Source organism: Bombus huntii, chromosome 3 (genome assembly GCF_024542735.1).
Source record: "Bombus huntii isolate Logan2020A chromosome 3, iyBomHunt1.1, whole genome shotgun sequence".
In the NCBI taxonomy this organism is placed as follows: domain Eukaryota; kingdom Metazoa; phylum Arthropoda; class Insecta; order Hymenoptera; family Apidae; genus Bombus; species Bombus huntii.
The window spans coordinates 13234471-13253492 of NC_066240.1; the positions used below are offsets into that span (position 1 = coordinate 13234471).

The 19022-nt window shown below is 35.0% G+C and overlaps 3 protein-coding genes and 1 long non-coding RNA gene across 23 annotated transcripts; 1 reads left to right on the forward strand and 3 right to left on the reverse strand.

The window, feature by feature from the left end:
* Window positions 1-98: 98 nt before the first annotated feature.
* LOC126863525 (thymosin beta) lies at window positions 99-10882 on the reverse strand. Of its 7 annotated transcripts, XM_050613811.1 has the most exons (7): window positions 3097-3560; window positions 2759-2987; window positions 2070-2222; window positions 1780-1893; window positions 1067-1180; window positions 840-953; window positions 99-758 (listed from the first exon to the last, which is right to left on the reverse strand). In XM_050613811.1, the coding sequence occupies exons 3-7, from the start codon at window positions 2197-2199 to the stop codon at window positions 730-732; spliced, it is 501 nt and encodes a 166-aa protein (XP_050469768.1). In that variant the 5' UTR covers window positions 2200-2222; window positions 2759-2987; window positions 3097-3560; the 3' UTR covers window positions 99-729. The 7 variants fall into 7 exon arrangements, with proteins under 7 accessions (XP_050469768.1, XP_050469767.1, XP_050469769.1 ...); XM_050613810.1 differs by lacking the exons at window positions 2759-2987; window positions 3097-3560 and adding an exon at window positions 10158-10882; XM_050613812.1 differs by lacking the exon at window positions 2759-2987.
* Window positions 3630-9246, forward strand: LOC126863532 (uncharacterized). Of its 12 annotated transcripts, none has more exons than XR_007688883.1 (5): window positions 3642-3773; window positions 3921-4248; window positions 4338-4480; window positions 5604-8081; window positions 8144-9246. It is a non-coding gene; the product is annotated as an uncharacterized LOC126863532 (long non-coding RNA). The 12 variants fall into 12 exon arrangements; XR_007688891.1 differs by having other exon boundaries at window positions 3762-4248; window positions 8144-8654; window positions 8729-9246; XR_007688888.1 differs by having other exon boundaries at window positions 3762-4248; window positions 8144-8654; window positions 8818-9246.
* Window positions 10883-11215: 333 nt separating the features above from the next.
* Window positions 11216-14971, reverse strand: LOC126863457 (pre-mRNA-processing factor 6). The gene is made up of 9 exons (XM_050613655.1): window positions 14632-14971; window positions 14481-14540; window positions 14277-14403; window positions 13648-14198; window positions 12791-13571; window positions 12512-12727; window positions 12092-12433; window positions 11672-12015; window positions 11216-11584 (listed from the first exon to the last, which is right to left on the reverse strand). The coding sequence occupies exons 1-9, from the start codon at window positions 14724-14726 to the stop codon at window positions 11305-11307; spliced, it is 2796 nt and encodes a 931-aa protein (XP_050469612.1). The 5' UTR covers window positions 14727-14971; the 3' UTR covers window positions 11216-11304.
* LOC126863468 (NF-X1-type zinc finger protein NFXL1) lies at window positions 14908-18942 on the reverse strand. Of its 3 annotated transcripts, none has more exons than XM_050613676.1 (5): window positions 18794-18942; window positions 18031-18342; window positions 17835-17947; window positions 16072-17752; window positions 14908-15962 (listed from the first exon to the last, which is right to left on the reverse strand). In XM_050613676.1, the coding sequence occupies exons 2-5, from the start codon at window positions 18292-18294 to the stop codon at window positions 15534-15536; spliced, it is 2487 nt and encodes an 828-aa protein (XP_050469633.1). In that variant the 5' UTR covers window positions 18295-18342; window positions 18794-18942; the 3' UTR covers window positions 14908-15533. The 3 variants fall into 3 exon arrangements, with proteins under 3 accessions (XP_050469633.1, XP_050469634.1, XP_050469635.1); XM_050613677.1 differs by having other exon boundaries at window positions 18756-18895; XM_050613678.1 differs by having other exon boundaries at window positions 18746-18883.
* Window positions 18943-19022: the final 80 nt, after the last annotated feature.

The window sequence follows — 19022 nt, forward strand, 5'->3', positions numbered from 1 at the left end:
ATATAAATAATATTACATTACTCTTTTATATATAAATTTAATTAATACTAAACTCGATAAAAAAAACTTCAAAAGAGGTTCAAATATTACAAAACACCTTCTTACAAATTACTTTTTTATTCGTCATAATTTTCATCGGAATGACAATGCGATGTGTACGAAATATTAAAAAAGTACAATAGCCCCTTATATAAAATATGATTTTTACAGAAATATAAGATCAACCGCTGTACCATTGCGATATTCTGTAACGCATGCAATGCTACCAATTTTGTTGCTATCGAAAATAACGTTTTGCCTGCGTGCAGCTTTCTTAGTATAAAAAGTACATCCTTTGGCGAGTTAGTATTAAAGACGGATGTCGATGCAAGCCCAAAGTTATTTAAGGCTGGTAACTTTAGGAATCAGATCAATGGCTTGTGGAGTTTTATCGCATATTTTTTTCTTTTTTCTTGTCTTTTAAATTAAATTTGGACCTGAACCTTCATCGTCGTTCCGTTGTTAATAGTTTTGTGTAAAAATCGACTTGTGCGTCTCGCCGAAAGGGACGCTCATGGCGGTAGGATAAGTATAATCATAAGATTACATTAACACAGTGTTTCGCATTCTCCTTTTTTCTTGTCGACAATGTATGAATAATTGTTATAAAATGTCACGATATAGAAAATGGAAGAAATGACGAGTCGCTGCTTCCTTTCTTTTCCGTTCTTTTCATTTTAAAAGCTTCCTTTAAGCAGCTATCTTTTCTGCGTCGATTGCTAAAACAAAAAGAAACATCATCTTGATAAGAAAAATATTGTCTTTTATTAATAATATATTTACTTCGAATTCTAGCTCACCTTCTTTGGTAGGCAAGGGATTTTTCTCAAGCGTTTCCGCGTGTTTCAATTTTGCAGGATTGAAATTCTCAATGTCAGAGATCAGCTCTTGCTTTTCTTTCTCCTGCTGAATCACTGCACAGAAAAATTTGACTTGTTAACGTTTTCCTTGGATCAAATTAATAATTTCTCTCAAAAATTATGAAAGGTAAACAAAATATATGAAAGTCATGAAGTACAATACTGACCATCCATATCAGGTAGGAAAATCTTTTCTTGAGTTTCGGTGTGCTTCAGACTGCTTGGGTCGAATGTCTCGATGCCTGACATAAGCGTTTGTTGAGTCTTCTCCGCAGCTACATCTGTAAGGCATAAATCGAGATTAAAGAATGGAATATGAAATATGTAAGAGAAAACTATGAAAACGGTGAAGGTAAGGTCACCGTGGAAACCAGTGAAATTACACCAACTATATATTTATGTAACAATTTCACTGTGTCGCTATACCATGAAATTATTTTAAAACCATTGTAGTTGCCCAATTTTATCAGAATTACGAATAAATATAAATTTTTTACAGAGAACTTATTTATTAATGCAAAGAAAGTATATATATTATTTTTAAATAGTTTCCTCTAGCAAGGAACATTAAAGCCTTATTGTTATTGGGATATTTCAAAAAAATGTTTATCGCGATAGTGGACGTAACATCGTGTTGTTATCGTGGACGCAGTACAGAGTACAAGACTACCGACAACTGACAACCTAATTGGACATGCAAAACAATTCCTTCTAAGCGGCTGAAAGCGAAAGTGAATAAGCTTGGTTTGGTCACGTATATTTTGGTCACCTCGAAGCACCAAAAGCAACAGCATACCCTCCTTTTGATCCCGTCCAAAGTAGAAGCGGGGAATCTGAGAATCAAGTATTCCCCTAAAAATCAGATAAGTTTCTATGATACCTTTGGCATTGGGTAATATGATCTTCTCTTTCGTATCGGCATGTTTCAATTGATCTGGTTTAAACGTCTCCACATCGTGGATTAATTCAGAATGTTGTCGTTCTTGTCGCACGTCTACATATTACAGTATTACATGCATTATAATCGATAATTTTCAGAAACAAAATTATTAATATTAGAGCTCTATATGTCTATAAAGTTACAGGATATTGAATCGTAAGAATTACATTCAAATAATTCTGTAATACAATGATTTTGGGAGAGAGAAGTAACAAATATTTGCGTTGTACCTTCAGCGGAAGGTAGAACGTTCTTTTCAGCGGTCGCGGCTTTCTTCATACAGCCATGATTGAAACCTTCTAACTCGCTTTTCAAGTCTAAGGCTACTTTTGGCAGGTCTTTCAACGACGGATTCGACATGATGATGTGTTGTACTCTTCAATCTGAAACAAGCAAACATTTCTTTATGTTAACAAAAATATTTCATAACATCAATTGTGTATCATTGATTAAATAAGATATAATAACTGTGTATTATAATTACATATATTTTAATTACAAAAATAATTTGTATAATATAACCTCGATAGATTACTTGTTAATATCCAAAAACGTCACAAATAAATTTATAACTATTTAAGAAATTATAAGATTTTATAACACAAATTTTCCGTCCCTAATCTAAAAGTAACAATCTCTTTTATTTGTACTTTGCTACCCGCAAGAGTTTCGTTTGAATATCGATGTCCAGAAGAATTTCCAATTATAAAACTGACATCAACAACTAGAACTATAATCTGAAATGACCTGTCGGGTTTTGTCCGTGAACACGATATGTTTTTGTTTACCCTCCAGTTGAACAAAAGCTGCCCAGAAAACGAACAAGTTATATTCATAACAAAACAGAATCCAATTATTCTTGAACTATCTCTAACGAAATTTCAAGATATTTTATATAATATACACAATATATACGTACAAGTTTCCTATGGTAAGTATTCAAATATTAAGGTTGCTCGAAAAATTCGTAGCAAAAGTTAAGAAAGATTTAACTAGAGTTAGAGTTTTTGCCATCTACATATATGTAAGTTGCCGAATCTTTTTTTAAAAAATTGTTTATTTTCTTCATACTGACAGAATGCAGCTTTTTATATATTTATGGGAAATTTAAAAGTGCAAAAATTATATTGGAAAAATTTGAATTCAGTCTGAAAAAATATATAGAAGTTATAAGATATTCAATATAAAGTTATATTTAGTAAAAAATTAATGTAGTTTACTAAATAAAATATGTCAAATATAAAATGTATTTATTACCTTATTTATTATCTTAAACATGTACTGTGTATTAATAATTGAAAATGATCTCATTGAATACTGAGACTTACTAATGTTGCTGACGATTACTTGTTTATACTTTTGTGATCCCTGTAAAATATATACTTGTCTTAAGTATTTGGAACTGTTGTATACATTTCCAAAATCATTTATGGTTTTATCAATATAATCATGATAGTTGGATGCCATTTCGACATTAAAAAAATTTTTAAATGTTTCGTATAACACACGTAATATGTTCATAAAAAGTGTAAGAATACTTTCGTGACATATGTAAACGATATACAGCTGTATATCGCTCCGAATCGCGATACTTGCTGCAACTTTTAGCCCATTTTCTTTATTCTCGGTTGAACAATGATTGAGCGTCGGATATATCGGAAACAAGAAGAAGCGAGAATCTGCAAGTGTCAGCGAACGAGTCGGTTCATTGTCATCGTGTTACCGAGAATCGAACGAAGCCTGTGTACACAAACGTGATACGCGCATTCGAGTGTGCGCGTCTATCGACCAAACATATCGATATCGAATGCTCCTCGCGACGCTTTCAATGCATATTGGCAGAAACGTCGGAATTTAAACGTTGAAAATTCTTTCATATAATGCATATAATGCATGGAAAATTTCAAATTGGATTTAATTTACTCTATACTACAGTACGTTACGTTTACTCTGCCACCTCACAACCTACCATTTTTCTACCATTCTTTGTTATTTCTTTTCAAACGTATAAATTTGAAATTTTAACATTTTTGCATTATTATATATTATTATTATATATTATACATTATTTCATTTTTTAGATTCATAAATATTAAATATAAAAGATCAAGAAGACACAGAAGGATTATAAAGCAAAAGATTTGATTCACTCTACACATTAGGTTACACTGCACTTACTCTACTACTACATAATCTGCAATTTTTCTACCATTTTTTGTAGTTTCTTTCCAAACGTACAATTTGATATTTTACTATTTTTGCGTCACTGTATATTATTACAAAACTGCGCAGTTTTATGCAATTATGGAAAATTTGAAGATACAAAAATGCATATAATACATATTATATGTAAAGATATGTGAAAATATTCAAAGTAGAGTACCTATTTTATTAATTATATTTATAAAAGTATGAATTTTTATAAACATAATTAAGTCTAATTATTTTTATTGTACATTATACATGGTTAGTATATTATACATTACTCTATTTTCTAGATTTGTACATATTAAATATGAAGAATTGAGAAAATGCAGAAGGATTGTAAAGCAAGAGATTTTTCAATTGATGGAAGATGTAGACAGATGCAAGTACTATAAATTCCGGACGAATAACGGCACCGTTTCTAGTGAATGCAAAGGTAGGCAAGTATTCCTTGTCTAGTATTTTACAGTCTCCTCTTGTTCGTGTTTCTTTTTTCCTTTTTATAAGTGAAAATAACGGATTGGCCATAATTATGTCGGAACATAATCGGACACGTAACATCTTAAAATGCAACGTGTTACGTTAATTGCAATTAGTGGACTCGTTTAATCGTATCTAGTCGGACTTGGTTTGTGTAAAAATGTTATTAGAGAAACGCAAGCAAGATACGATATCTCTCATTAATAAAATCTGTCTGGAGATTCTTTGTTGTCTAAATTTCGTATTACACGCCAGTAACTAATGCGTTACGAAGCGGAAGCTAAAGCTTGCTACTTCCGGTTCGCGTTTCTTTCCATTTCCTTTCTGGTCACATATCCTCCTCTGTGAATTCTTACTGAAACGTCGACATTTTTATGAACCAGGATTCTCATTCACTCAGTTTAATCTCACAAATTATATTTGCTTTAATCAAACAAATTTATAAATTTACGAATTTATAAAATCCTTCTACTATACTACACTATATTTATGTATTTTACCAAATTTTAAGAATTAAAAAAATTCATAAACAACAAATAAATTCATAATAAAAGTACTTCGTCATAAACTGTTTTGCAAAGCATTTGTATGTACTGCGTATATATATTCATGAAACGTAAATAATAAAATGGTTTTAATGTATGTCGAAATATAATTAATAATCCATGCACGTTCCGTCGTAAGGAACTTGACAGAAAGACTCGTCATATGTTCATACATCGAATCCGGCACTCACGGTTCTTTTACATTTTACAGTTGTTGGAGCAGTGATGCACAATCGACAATGCTTCGCATTCACGGTACCTAAGCGATCTCAAAATCTTAAAAATCGTATGATAATTTCCGTGTACAAGATTTGTCCTGTTCACTATGTGCAATATTATAGCAATATGAAGTATATTCGCAAATGAATACAGTTTTGCACGTTTGACCAGCGGGAGTGTACAATTAAAAAAGCTTGTGCACCACTGAAGCTAGAATGACTCATATTCGTCGGACTCTCCCTACCATTTCTTTTTGTGTTTTCGCTTCCACTTCGTTTTTTCCTTATTTACGTCGCTTATATTCGTTACTTTTAGGCATTTCAACGACTGTTTTGAACAGAAGAAAATATCACTAGCCAAGAAGATTGTACATTGTACTTTTACATCGAAACTTGTACTTCAGAAGAAACTTGTACATTTCATGAAGCGGACTCACTGGTTCAAAGTCGCAAAACCTTTATCAGTACTTGAAACTGTTATGACTATGACACAATGCTTCTTGGAGTTCCATTATCGTTGGAGAGAAATCAACATTATTTATATTTCAAAGAGCAAGTCGCGTTAAATGTGTTACATAAAAGTTCTGAACCTACGATATTTTTTACAAGCATATTTTTAAAAAATCGGGAAACAAATTTCACTCTCTAGCAAAATCTAACATCGAAGTACTTTCTAATGAAGAACAGTATTCAATCTATCTTGAGAAGCTATTTCTTTCAAAATTTCTTATGATTATATTTGTTCTAAAATCAGTTAAATATAGACTAATCCTGCAACAGGCAATAAGAAATATACACAAGTGCGATAAGACAAAAAGAACAGAATGGAAGAAATTACAGATTCAAGAAGGATGAGAAGGTACAGATATAGCGTACATCAGTGGCTCCAAGAGAACGTTTCAAGGGATACGTTCCAACGGTGGGTCAGCATCGACAAGGCTGTGTATAGGTCCTTATATGGTAGCCAGCCGTATGGCTGTATATAGAGAGAGCTCGAAAGAGGCTGAATACGCAACTGTGAAACACGTTCGTGTCCTTTACGTATCCGCTTGTTGAATATTTCTTCTCTCCCTATCGTCGGTACACGTGTAGGAGTCTTGCATTGAGTGCACGCATACGAAAGCACCCACTGGTCTGCGTTATGCGTAACGGTAACAAAAGAAGAGGAGATTGCTTTAGTTGTACGGTTAACACGTTTGAGTATGTCCAATACATACGAATTAATCTTCTCAAGGCTAGTTTCATTTTTCAAAATTGTATATAACTTTATGAAAAAGAAACAAGCCTTTATACATAATAAAGAATCTCATAGTAATGCCAAAATTAATGTAGTCTTATTCAAATGCTTGATATCGTACGATTTCGCGGCATGTTACAAAGTTAAGTCGGTCGATTTCACAAAAGTCAAGAAAGCAACGGTAGTCCTCGATGATTCTAAAAGATGTATCTCATTGGATTATCATGATACAACGAGGGGGAAGAGGAGGGCTAAAAACAGCTTCAGTACGCCAGTGTCCGAAGAGAAATCACGATAAATCCTACTTGATCTCGCGAGGAGAAAAGAGGTCTGCAAGTTAATAAGGAAACTAGGTTGCTCGCACCGACGCGCTAGCCGGTTTGCAGGACGCGTCGGTGTACGCTACGCTTCGACGAGCCATGCTCATCGCGAGATTGAACATATCATATGAGACTCACGTTTAACTGGGTATCTTGAAATCTCTGTACTATAATTACCATAAAGAACGTTTAGTATTTTGTCATAAACAACAGTAATTATTCGAATTTTGACGTCATTCATACATATCTTGTACATTGAACATTTATAATATATATTTTTAGCTAAAGAAGATATGAACAGCTGCAAAGGGATCGCGCGCATTATTCATAACTTCTACGTAAGTCTGGTGAACGGACCGGCGTGTGTCTGGAACCGATCGACTGTAAACGCATCCGGTGGAATCGATAAGATCAGTTAATCGTCCAAAGGTTTCTGGGCAGACATTGTCGTGGGTTCGTGGTAAAGAGAGATCTTACGGCTGACGGCTAACGAGTTCGCGCGGCCTGCCAATTAACTTGGGTAATCGCGTTTAATGGAGGACCCTCAGTGGCGTATGCAGCGGTTCGTTTCTGAGCGGACTCGTGTGGCGTTTGGCTATTGCATTGACCAGTTAATGGTGCTGGTGGACTGCGCACACGCTTGGCCACCTACGTATACCGTCAAATACCCACGTAAAAGCGTGCAGCATGGCTAGAAAATGCGTTTGCTTGCGATGATTCCGTGTTGCGCTCGCGCTCCGAGCAAACGCGATACAAACGCCCTCTTTTTCTCTCTTTCTTCTTCTCTTCCTCTCTCTTTCGTGCAACCGTGACGGCTAACGAACCCTGGACGCGCGCGTATCGTATCGAGCGGTGGCGCGTACGTTCAGGGACGTATTACGTGTTACCAAGCGGCTTGTCCTGCTCGCAGACTTGAAAATACACTTCTTTTTGTCCTTATCGTATAAAATGAATTTTTCAGGCTCCAAAAGTATCATAAAAATTTCTATTGAAGTGCCCTAATTTAATTTTGTTAATCTCGTTAACCTCATTAACCTTATCAATATTAAGGTATAGATTTCGATATATCTTCGTAATTAACAAATATTTAGCTGCGTTTATAGTTATAAGAAAAGCAAGAATTCACCGCGAACGATGAAAGCCACGTCATACATTAAATTATACCGCTATTTCGACGCAGTAACCGATGCGGAAGGAATCCTCTTCAGCGGTCAAGATTTCGTGAACGAGTACCAAGGTATACACCGTGAATGAATAAAGAACTCTGAAGAGAACCCTCTGACCCAATCTTGATTGCAGATTGCTTTCGTCATTACGCTTCTGCATGACAAGCGACATCCCGATTGTGATACTTGACAAATAAGGGGTGATACACTCGTGTTCAGAAGGCACTCATTTCGTCAGGAACGTACGATAAATATTCTACCATTTGTTTAATAAATTTAAAGCTCTTTAATATTTTCTTTTTATTAATCATCCCATTATATTCTAGATTCAACTGTAGATTGTGTTCTAGGTTCTAGTCCAGAATCGACCTTGAGTGTGCTCGAAAAAGTCTTAGGATATTTCTCTTCCGGAACGTGAATGAAATAGCGGTGCGCGCGCGCCCCTTTGGGGCTGTCGTGTAAATATATACGTGTCGGTTTTATACATGTAGGGTTGCATCGGGGGAGCGGTCGACTGGTGGCAGACGGTTTCATCGATTGGCAATGCGGGGGTCGAAGAGTGGGGTATCTGAACTCTTCACAGCTATCTATGCGTACTACATAACGTATCGACGACCTCGACTTTCATGGTCAATGGTAAAAAGGTGATTTTTTAATACATCGCGTGGGATTTACCTCGATCCTCGTTCTTTTTCCATTAACACGCAAGCATTTGTAGATAACAGAAGTATATATCAGAATTATTAAAAGGCATAGATGTAAAATACGTGCTATTAGAATAGATTATAAAAATGTATTTATTTTCAGATAAATGACTGAATCTTATTTAAAGAAATCTTCTAGTGGAAGTATGGATTTGTCATCAGATATTTATCTAGTTTGGACGCACTAAATTGCAAATACATAGATACAAGTTATCATACTCGTTATGTTCAAGAGTAAACCGATGTGTTATACGTACGAGACATCGCAAATAAAAATTGTGTCTGCTATACAAATCGATAAACAGAATTTCTAGAGTGTTTTACTTATTCGAAATATCTGCTCGTTTGCCTTGAAACGAGCCAACTTGTCCGAGACATGATAAGATGCAAATACCGCTGGATTCTCCCTTATGAAGATACCACGCATGAATATGTGTAGATTTAATTAGAGAAAAATGCAATTTGTATTGCATGTACTGCAATGTAATGAGTCCACCAAGGCAACTATTTATTAAAAAGAATATTTGTTTCATTATTGTTTTACTTGAAATAATTACTTAATTACTATTATTTGTTTCCAAATATTTTCAATGGAAAAATTAACTTTTCCAGAAATCTAGCTCCTGACGAAAGGCAGTAAATACTTGCGATTACAAGGATAAAAGCGTGCTTGCCAGTCGGCAACCAGAAGCGCATTTGTGTGCCTGATGCGCGGCGGAGTGCATCTGTCAAAACCACGCCCTTGTCCCATCCTATCATCCTAACGGACTCACAAGAGCCCAGCGATAAGTACTTACTTACTTAATGGCCAATGCTTCCAAAATTCGTATGACTCATTTATTTCAAGCTTAATTATTATTTCAAATGTTTACCGGCATATACAAAAATATATTTCTACGGATTATAAATTGTGTAAAACACGAAGGGTGGTAATAATATTTCTTATTTTAGATATTCAAATATCGCAAAAGTATAATAGTAATTTATACAAGACGCTATGATAAAATATTTTAAACGCCTGCTATATAAAAGAAAAAAAAATAAAAAAATTTATTGTTTCGTATCAACGATTCAGATTCGTAGGTGTACAGAACGCGTATGGAGATTTGACCACACCCCTCCATTTTCGATCGGCGAATAATGAAGACGATCGATATCCTCAAAAGTATATTATCCTTATGGCGATTTCCAAGTTCAGGCGCAGGAAGAATGATTCGAGTGACTAACCGATACCGATCGTCTTCGACCAGTTTTCGTCTTCTTAAAAACATGCAAGTATACACACACGATACACGATACCGCCTTTCTTCGAACGGCAACGAAGAAAGCCGGTTCGCTTTGATACGTCAACGAAAATATCACCGTATGCTTTTTTATACACTTGAAAGCGCATGCAATTTAGATGATCGTAGATAGAATGCATCGGCGGCAAAGAGCACTGACCTGTCAGTTGTCACTTAGAGAGATAGGCAAGCGCAACACCGTCCAGCCAAACGTTCAAGGGCAGGATGGAGGCAGTACACTGACTGACCGGCTAGTGATTCCACGGCACGTAACACCAGGTAACACCGGCGAATCACTCTTCCACTCTTCCTTCTGCCGATCCTACGCTCGCACCGTTCAACCCCACCACAAATTCAGACCCCGAACGTTGGCCAATCACGCACCATCGTTTCACTCCCGCTCACTACCAAATTCCTCCTTCCATCCATCGAACACTTCCTCCAATGGTCTCCTTGACCGTCATCAGGGGAGGGTAGCTGACTCACCCTTCGCGACAAGTATGATTTTGCATTCGATGCACGAAAAAGTTTCATGTTTTTTAAGCGTAAACTCGCTTTCAATACTTTTATTTCGTTATTAGATTATGTTCTTTTTCTTCATTTAGCAATCATTTATACGACGGATATTATTCCTGGATAAATTGGAATAGCAGTCGCAAGCAAAAGTACCGAAGAAATGCACCGTTGCTATTTTTGGCACAATGGAAAGGGAGCAGGACCGAAGGACGTTCTAGGGGTTGACGAGAGCTGAAATGACTCATCTTATAGTTATTCCCAGCTGCGCGTCATATGGCAGTCCCGTTGGGTGTTTCTAGCACTTCGAAATAGCCCGGTACATTCGGAAAAATTGACTTATTTAAAGGAAGAGCAATACCGTCCATTACGGCGCTTTTTAATAAATGTTTCGTCTTCTAGTTGGATCAAATAAGTATTAATTATAAAAATGTATTGAAGGAAAAGAAGTATTCCTATAAACTGAAAAATATCATATAAATTTTATTATTTTTTATGAATTGAATTTCTTAATTGATAATTCGAAACTGTTTTAACTATAGAGTAAAATAAGCCATAGACGATATGCAGAATAGTAGTATGCATTACTAGGTCACACTAAGCATAATAAAATACATATGTACTTTAAAAACATTCAAAACGAAAACGATTTTGAATCTTTTGGCTATTTAAATTAAATTAAAAGTACATATATATATATATATATAAATTTTAAAGGATTTTATTCTATCGTTATAATTAATAGTTAATTTTTAAAAAATAGATATATACAGTATTCTAAATTACTTAATTAATTATATTGGAATCGGTAAATCTTTTGCAACTAATACTAAAATTTGATCAGTATTCAAACACCAGTTCGCTATATTCTTTGATACTTTGCACCAATTTTCACCATGATGGGGTTCTGCAGCAATACATCTTTTCTTTACATCTTCTTGTTGCTCTTCTGTACCGTTTAGAAGCTCAAATTTGTAGAAATATGCCCACGCGTCTCCTAAATCTGGATCTATCTTCACTGTTCTATTGAACCAGTCACGACACTTCGAAATTTTATGTTCACACCAAAATAATCTATGAAATAATTATTAGAATGATAAAAGATTATTCAAATAATCCATGTGTCATTATATAAAAATGTCGTAATAAACAGTCACTCACTTAGATACTGCAAGAAGCACGTGTGGATCATGCTCGCACTTTTTCAAAGCATCAACGCTTTTAGTTTTCCTCTGTGGTCGAGGTTCCATAAAAATTGCCTCTGCCCAAAGTAAACCAGACGTTGGACATTCTTGAAGTGCTTTTGCCATAAGCGTATTTGCCATATCTCTAACACCACCAGTTTTTAATTCATTTCTGATAGCTTCTAACCAAAGCTCTGGGTTCTTCGGATTTTTTAAGCGAGCCTTCTCCAGAACTGACCGAGCTTTAGTAACTTGACCCTTTCTGTGCTCTAATTGTGCTAATAAACGCCATAGTGGAATAGAAGTGGGACATTTTTTTATCTATAAAATAAATAAAACTAAAAGATTACTTCCTAACTAAAAATGAATTAATAAAAAGAAAGAAGAGAATGCTTACAGCTTGATTGTATGTTTCCAAAGCTTTGTCCAAGTTTCCTTGCTGTTCTTCGATCTGCCCTTTCATTAGCCATAGTTTCGGGAAATCATCGAATGCTTCTAGAGCTTCTTTCAGAAGCAGTAAGGCTGCGTCGAGATTATTCAAAGCCCATTCTAATTTTGCACTTTTCATCATAACTCTAGGAGTTGGTGCAGACGCTCTTGCTTTCGCGAGCAACCGTCTAGCTCTTTCGTATTCAGAATTTTCTGATTCTAGCTTCACGGCTGCTAACCAAATCTCCTCCGAATTTGGATTTGCTTGAAACGCAAGTGATAAAATACCTCTTGCTGCTGGAACATCACCCTTAAAATAGAATATAACATTATTCATAGATTATAAAAGCACTTTCGTGAAATTTCATTTTTCATGAATTTTACTTACAGCCAACCACTTCGATTTTGCGCCCATAAGCCAAAGTACTTCACTCTTTGGACAGTGAGCAACTGCTCTTTGAAGCAAAGATTCTAAAGACTCTCGCGTTCCATAAGTTTTCTCAAAGTAAGCTGCACGTAACCAAATAGACTTCTTACTAGGGAATGTCGATAACGCATAAGCGTAGACTGCTCTAGCACATTCTAGTGCCCCTTGTTGAGCGCACTAAAACAATAAATGCAATAAGTAATTGCTCATATGACTATAAATACAAATATAAAATATTACGGTTTCTGCGTCTTCCATCCAAGTATGTTTCCTGTCTTCTTCTTCCACTCCGAAACCAATAATTGCTTTAACAATAACTTGACATGTATGTACTGCTCCAGCTTTTTCAGCCTCCATAGCTTCTTTAAACCAGTGTTCTCTATTAATTTCCACTCCGTTCGCGCTCAAAGAAGATATTGCACGATCGATAATTTTCTCTACCATATGTTTATTCCCGTTCGCTTCTTCCAATTTTGCGGCTGTTGTCCAGATTTGTCTATCTGTTGGAATATTTTCTCTTGCTTTGTTAAGAACTTTCCTAGCATTATCATAAGTTTCCAATCGAGCAAGAGCAAGCCATAGATCTACACTGGTTGGACAGCACTCGACTGCTCGACTGAGCAAAATTCGTGCGTCTTCTGGTTCTTCTAATTCCACTGCAGCTTTCCATAATCTCACTGAATTTGGAATATGCTCTAATGCTTTGCGATATACTCTTCTTTTCGCTTTTGTTTCTGTTTCTAAATCCGCCGCTTTTATCCAAATTCTAACAGACGTTGGTATGTGCCGTACAGATTGTGCAATTACAGCTTTAGCTGTATCTGGTGGCTGCAGCCTAGCCGCTTCTAACCATAAGTCTTCCGACGTAGGGTTCACTTCACAGCCTTTCATTATTAAATTCCGTGCAGCTTGCACTTTCCCGGTAACTTCCTCTAAACGAGCAGAAGCGATCCATGCTGGTGGATGATTAGGATTTGTCTCCCTTACAGATTTTAGTAACAACCTAGCTTTCTTGATATCACTGAAATTAAGAATAAATATTAACTTCATTGAATTATAATTACCATTAAAATACATTTGATGTTTCTTTAACTCACTTGATATCACCACCATATGTTGGTATCATACTTTGCAAATCTGTGAGATAACCCTTTGGATCAACAACAGTTTGCCCTTCTACAGAATCAGAAACCTGATTCAACTTGACATTCATTAAAGTATTTCTAGCCTGTCCAATTTTTCTTAAATCTAAGTCTCCTGTTGGTGTTAACATTCCGGGTGTTGCTACACCAGGCATCATTGATGCCAAACCACTTGATGGATCTATACTGGTAGATGTTTCTCCTCCTAAATTTCGTGCAAGGACGGAATCCGGTAATGGTGTAAATTTTTCCGCCCGTGGGTTTCGTTGCTTTCGATTTCTAGCATCACCGACTTCTGGAACATTTTTCCATTCTTCTTCGGCTACATTTACTAATTCCCTTTTCAAGTCAGAAAACTGTTGTTGTATTTTAGGACGTTCTTGACGATACCTTTCTAACTCTTCTCTAAGCCTTTTTTCTCTGTATTCTTTACGCTTTTCATCCATTCGTTTGTCAATTGCCTCATAAATAGCATCAGCTTCTTCATCGTCTTTATCATATGGATCCTGCAAGATACTTAATCATTTAATAAATTGAATCATATAATTATAAATATTTAATAAAGTGTTCTTTCATTGTCCTACTTTACTAAACAAAGATCCTCCATATCCAGAAAATTCATCATAATTAGAATCATTCAAATCTTCTTCATCTTCTTCTTCTTCTTCTTTTTTCTTTGTTCTTTTTGTTGGTGGAGCATGTCTATCATCCCTACAAACAAGATATGAAACATTGATACGAAATACTTCAATTAAAGGGGAAAAGCTGGAATATAATACAGTACTCACGAAACATCGTTAGCATCACGAGCTGGACCGATATCAGATCTAGTTGTAAATCCAGTAGCTCTAAAAAACAAGGTGTTAAAGCCATATATTAATATTTTATTTCATTAAAAGGGGTTAGGTTAGCTAAATAACATTGCTTCTTATATATTACCCTCTCCCAACACCAGCAACATATCCTAAAGGTGCCGGAACACCCAAAAAATGTTTTTTGTTCCTCGTTGATAACGAAACCGATGGACCTGCCATTCTAACTTTTTGTTGATCCACTTATGTAAACACAAACAAAATTCTTTTGTACATCTAACCTCTAAATGATACAAACGTCTGCTTCAAAAGCTTGAAAGGTAACTTCTTAATGCTAGATGGCACTTTGAAGAAATTAACATTTAATAGGGCTAAATTTATCATTAGTCCATAAAAAATAAACTGTAGATAAATAATTTTTAATAATTTGATTACTTTATGTTACAGTAGTAAAGTTGATTTACGCCAAAACACTACATAGTAAAATAAAAATCCAGTACAATATTAAAGTTCTCTCACAATTTTGCCAACCATTAGACATATAACAGAAATTTACAAAATGTACATAATCAAAAATTCTTTGGGCCTTGTAATTCTACAAGTTACAAGAAAGATTTAATAGACTGAAATATCTTACATTAGTCGATAAATTATTGAAAGTTTCGGCATTAATTTATTAACCGTTTGAGTTCCAAGCAGCGCGATCACACTGTTTCGATTTTGTGTCGAAAAGTCCCAATATATTTAAACGCTACGGACGACTGACGGTATTTTGTATTTCATCGTTACCTTCCTAATAATTTTTATTGAACAAAACTTGAAATATTTATAAACTAATAGTACGCATATATAATAATATAGATATATTTCATAAAGTAACAAATTGCTATTGCGTTGTTTGTTGATTTTTCGACTCAGTTTTTTCAATGACCCCTGGAACTCAAACGATTAAACTAGAATTAAAAATATAATCTAGGTTTATAATTACAAATCATTGCAAACATACAGTTTAATATGTACATAATTTCGTTACAATTGTTGAGCAGTCATGTAAAATATTACTATACCTATTGTACATATTAAAATGCCTAAAATCCAATATTTTCTATAATTATTACATGTCTCATTTTGTAATTGTTTTTTATCGAATTTATCTTTTCCTTTGCGACGGGGTTTAAATTTTCGTTCAAATTTCTCTATTTCTTGTTGATTACGTATTTCTTCAGCTTGCCGCTTTTGTTCTAATAAAGCAGCTTCGGCTTGGCGTTTTTCGTCTATTAGTTTGGCACAAATATCATCGCATTTTATACAAATTTCCTCTTTCTGCACCACAGAACAGATAAAATCTTTCTTAATACGTCTGCACACGCAAAACAGCTTCACCTTCTTGTTGCATTCCTTTTCATTCTTGCATGGACCAGGATGACAATCATTTATACACCGATGTCCACAAGGATACTGAAATGGAACATAATTAGCACATTTAACATTATAGTACATTTACTATTTATATATATATATATATATAGACTGATTATTAATCTATGGTAATACATAATTTAATTACATTTTTGGGGCATTGATTCCCGCATTTGAGCAATTCATTACGTCTTTCAGCTTTAGCCGATGTTAATTCAGAACATCTATGATATAAAGTGCTTATACCACAATGGCATGAAATTTTAACTAATTGTTTGCAAGGGTTACATGGTGCAGGATGACAAGGTTCTGAGCATAAATGTGTGCATCCTTGTGGTCGTGGAAGTAAACATGGTTTTTCACATTCCATACACGGGGTACCATTCTTATTTTCTTCAGATGATGGTATTTTATGACAAATCAATTCGCATGTATGATTCGTGCATAATAACGTTTTCCCGCATAATCTTCCGCAAGACGTAGGTCTAGCCATGTGACAAGGCCATGGACGCGTTTCATGTCCTCCTAAACATGTAACTTGTACAGAAACTTCACATGGTGGACATGGTAATGTTTTTAGCTGATAAGTTTCCTTTTGTATGTCCCATGGTCCTGCTGGTTGCGTCTTTATGTCATTTTTGCTCACCTTTAGCCACACTTTCGTGTGGCAAACAGCTACACAGAAATGACCACATCGTTTATATATCATGCCACAAATCTTTTTGCAAGGTGGACAGTGACCTTGATGGCATTTGTGGGTTTCTCGTTTGGGATGATGGCAAATTGGAGGTATTTTACATGGCTTATTGCAAGATGGTGGCTTGATCTTTTTTACCGTACCACATGGTACTGTTATCTTATTATATCCGCATCTACATTGAATAACGTCAGTCCGTGCGCATGGATAACAAGGGCCGCTATGACAAGGAGCAGCACATTTGTGTTTGCGGCAGTTTAAAGCATTATCACATACTTTTTCGCACACGTTATACGTGTTTTTAATCAAGCAGTCGCAGCATTTCTTATTACACAAATGTCTTCCGCACAACCGCATTTGCATGCACTTTTTATTGCAATGGAATTCTTTGCCACATGCAATTTCTTTCTGATAGCTGCCACATCTACACGATTTTGTGACTACCTCTAAACACTGCCCGCAACGATCTGTATGACATCTCATATTACAATAATGCGAACCGCAATTTAATAATTTTCCACATGTATCTCCACATGTGGGTAGCTGTTCTTGTTTGCAAGAAATGGCATAACGTTTTTTCCCACACGGACAGGTTCTATTCTTCTCCAATGGACAGGGTCCACAGTCGCCAATTAAATGACATTTACTTTGACATATGTGAACATTACAAGAAAGAGGTCTGCCACAAAGTTTATTACAAGTCCATAGACCTCCAGAGCATTGCTTTAATTCTTTGTTACTCTTACAGTGGCATTCTAGTAATAATATTTCTGGACAAGGAGGACATTCCCCTGAGTGACACACTTCTTTGCAAGTGTGTGAACATAACTTATACTCTTTGTTACATTCAGTACCACAACTCCATTCTTTGGCATTGCATCGTCGTTGTTGAGGCATCTGTTTGCCACAGTAGCATTTAATAGATACCGTCTTTGCACAAGGAGGACATGGTCCAGGATGGCAAAGCAAAACACATTTGTGACCACATTCTGGTTGCAGCAGTTTGTCGCATGTTTCTCCACAGGAATGTGGAATATTCCATGGACTATATGGGGGATCTATGGTTTTTTTACAAAAGCATTTATAGTTACGAGGAATGTCATCTTGATTATATTCCATACGACATTTTGGACTAGAATAATATTCATATATAATGTTTAAATGAATGTATTATCAATATACATATCTGCAGAACATTTTAAATTATTTCTTACCATGCCCATAATGATGTGATACCTTTCTCGCGTTTAACATTCAAACTATCCTGTATCCAATGCAAAATGCAAGACAGATGTAGGAAAGCAAAACACTTGTTACAATTCCAAATCTAGAACATTAACATATATTGTAATGCAAAATGTATAACAAAGTTTATATACCATAAATTTATATAGTTTTAAAAAAACATACTGGATCTGCTCTTTTTACAGTTGAAATACATATTAAACAAACAGCATTGCCAGATTGAAAAATATTAATTAAATACGATAAAATTTTTTCTGCATCTGCCTCTTTGCCTTGGTAGGCAGATATTACTTTTCCAACTATATTTTGTATATCCTCTTCATTTCTATCATCTTCATCCTCACTGGAAGATTCTAGATAAGCATTTGCTTCTAAATGTTTATTAATCGCTATTTTATTTTCTGCTTGAGCTTGTCTAAATTTCTGCATCTTTATTTAGAATTTTATCTTACTCATGAAATATGTAATAACTTTGTCCTGTAATGATGAAACATAAAACTGTATACAGAGATATAATCAATGATGTTAATAATATTACAAAAATGAAAAAAGGACATATTTTTCATATACAGGGTCATTGGTAACTGGTGGTACAAGCTAAAAGGGGGTGATTCTACGCGAAAAAAGAAGTCAAAAATATAGAATAAAAAAATTTTTTTTTTTTTAATTTGTTTAAAAATTTACAGTGAGATCCGTTATAACGAGACGTGATAAGTGCACGCGTACCGGGCGAAAATTCAAAGTCGATTTTCTCGAAAACAAAGCCTCGAACGAAAAATTTTTATTCTATATTTTCGACTTCTTTTTTCGCGTAGAATCACCCCCTTTCTGCTTGTACCACCAGTTACCAATGACCCTGTATAAAATAATTTGTATTTACCTACGCTTACATTTAAGTGAAGAAATATTTAACATGTAAATAGCTTACTGTAGCATATCAATCCCGCGTGAATGATATATTTGAGGAAACAAATAAAGTATTTTCTTTGAAATGAATTACATTCGAGTTATTCAAAATATCTGCCATATTCTTGCCACGCACTTCTTTATTACACAGTTAAAATATACAAACAACTCGACAATACATTTATCGGTTATTTTATGGAAAACAACAGCACAGATAGGAATCAATCATTATCTATGCGATCACTGATGTC

Excerpts from the sequence above, each read along its gene's own strand:
- LOC126863468 (XM_050613676.1), bottom strand. The coding sequence starts at position 18,294 with ATGCAGAAATTTAGACAAGCTCAAGCAGAAAATAAAATAGCGATTAAT. Across the intron at positions 17,948-18,030 it reads CTGTAAAAAGAGCAGATCCA|ATTTGGAATTGTAACAAGTG; the intron begins GTATGTTTTTTT and ends TTAATGTTCTAG. Across the intron at positions 15,963-16,071 it reads GGAATCAATGCCCCAAAAAT|TATCCTTGTGGACATCGGTG; the intron begins GTAATTAAATTA and ends GTTCCATTTCAG.
- LOC126863525 (XM_050613810.1), bottom strand. The coding sequence starts at position 2,199 with ATGTCGAATCCGTCGTTGAAAGACCTGCCAAAAGTAGCCTTAGACTTG. Across the intron at positions 954-1,066 it reads TTTCCTACCTGATATGGATG|TGATTCAGCAGGAGAAAGAA; the intron begins GTCAGTATTGTA and ends TTTTCTGTGCAG. Across the intron at positions 759-839 it reads TCCCTTGCCTACCAAAGAAG|CAATCGACGCAGAAAAGATA; the intron begins GTGAGCTAGAAT and ends TTTTTGTTTTAG.
- LOC126863457 (XM_050613655.1), bottom strand. The coding sequence starts at position 14,726 with ATGGCAGGTCCATCGGTTTCGTTATCAACGAGGAACAAAAAACATTTT. Across the intron at positions 14,541-14,631 it reads GTTGCTGGTGTTGGGAGAGG|AGCTACTGGATTTACAACTA; the intron begins GTAATATATAAG and ends CTTGTTTTTTAG. Across the intron at positions 12,434-12,511 it reads CAAAATCGAAGTGGTTGGCT|GGTGATGTTCCAGCAGCAAG; the intron begins GTAAGTAAAATT and ends TTCTATTTTAAG.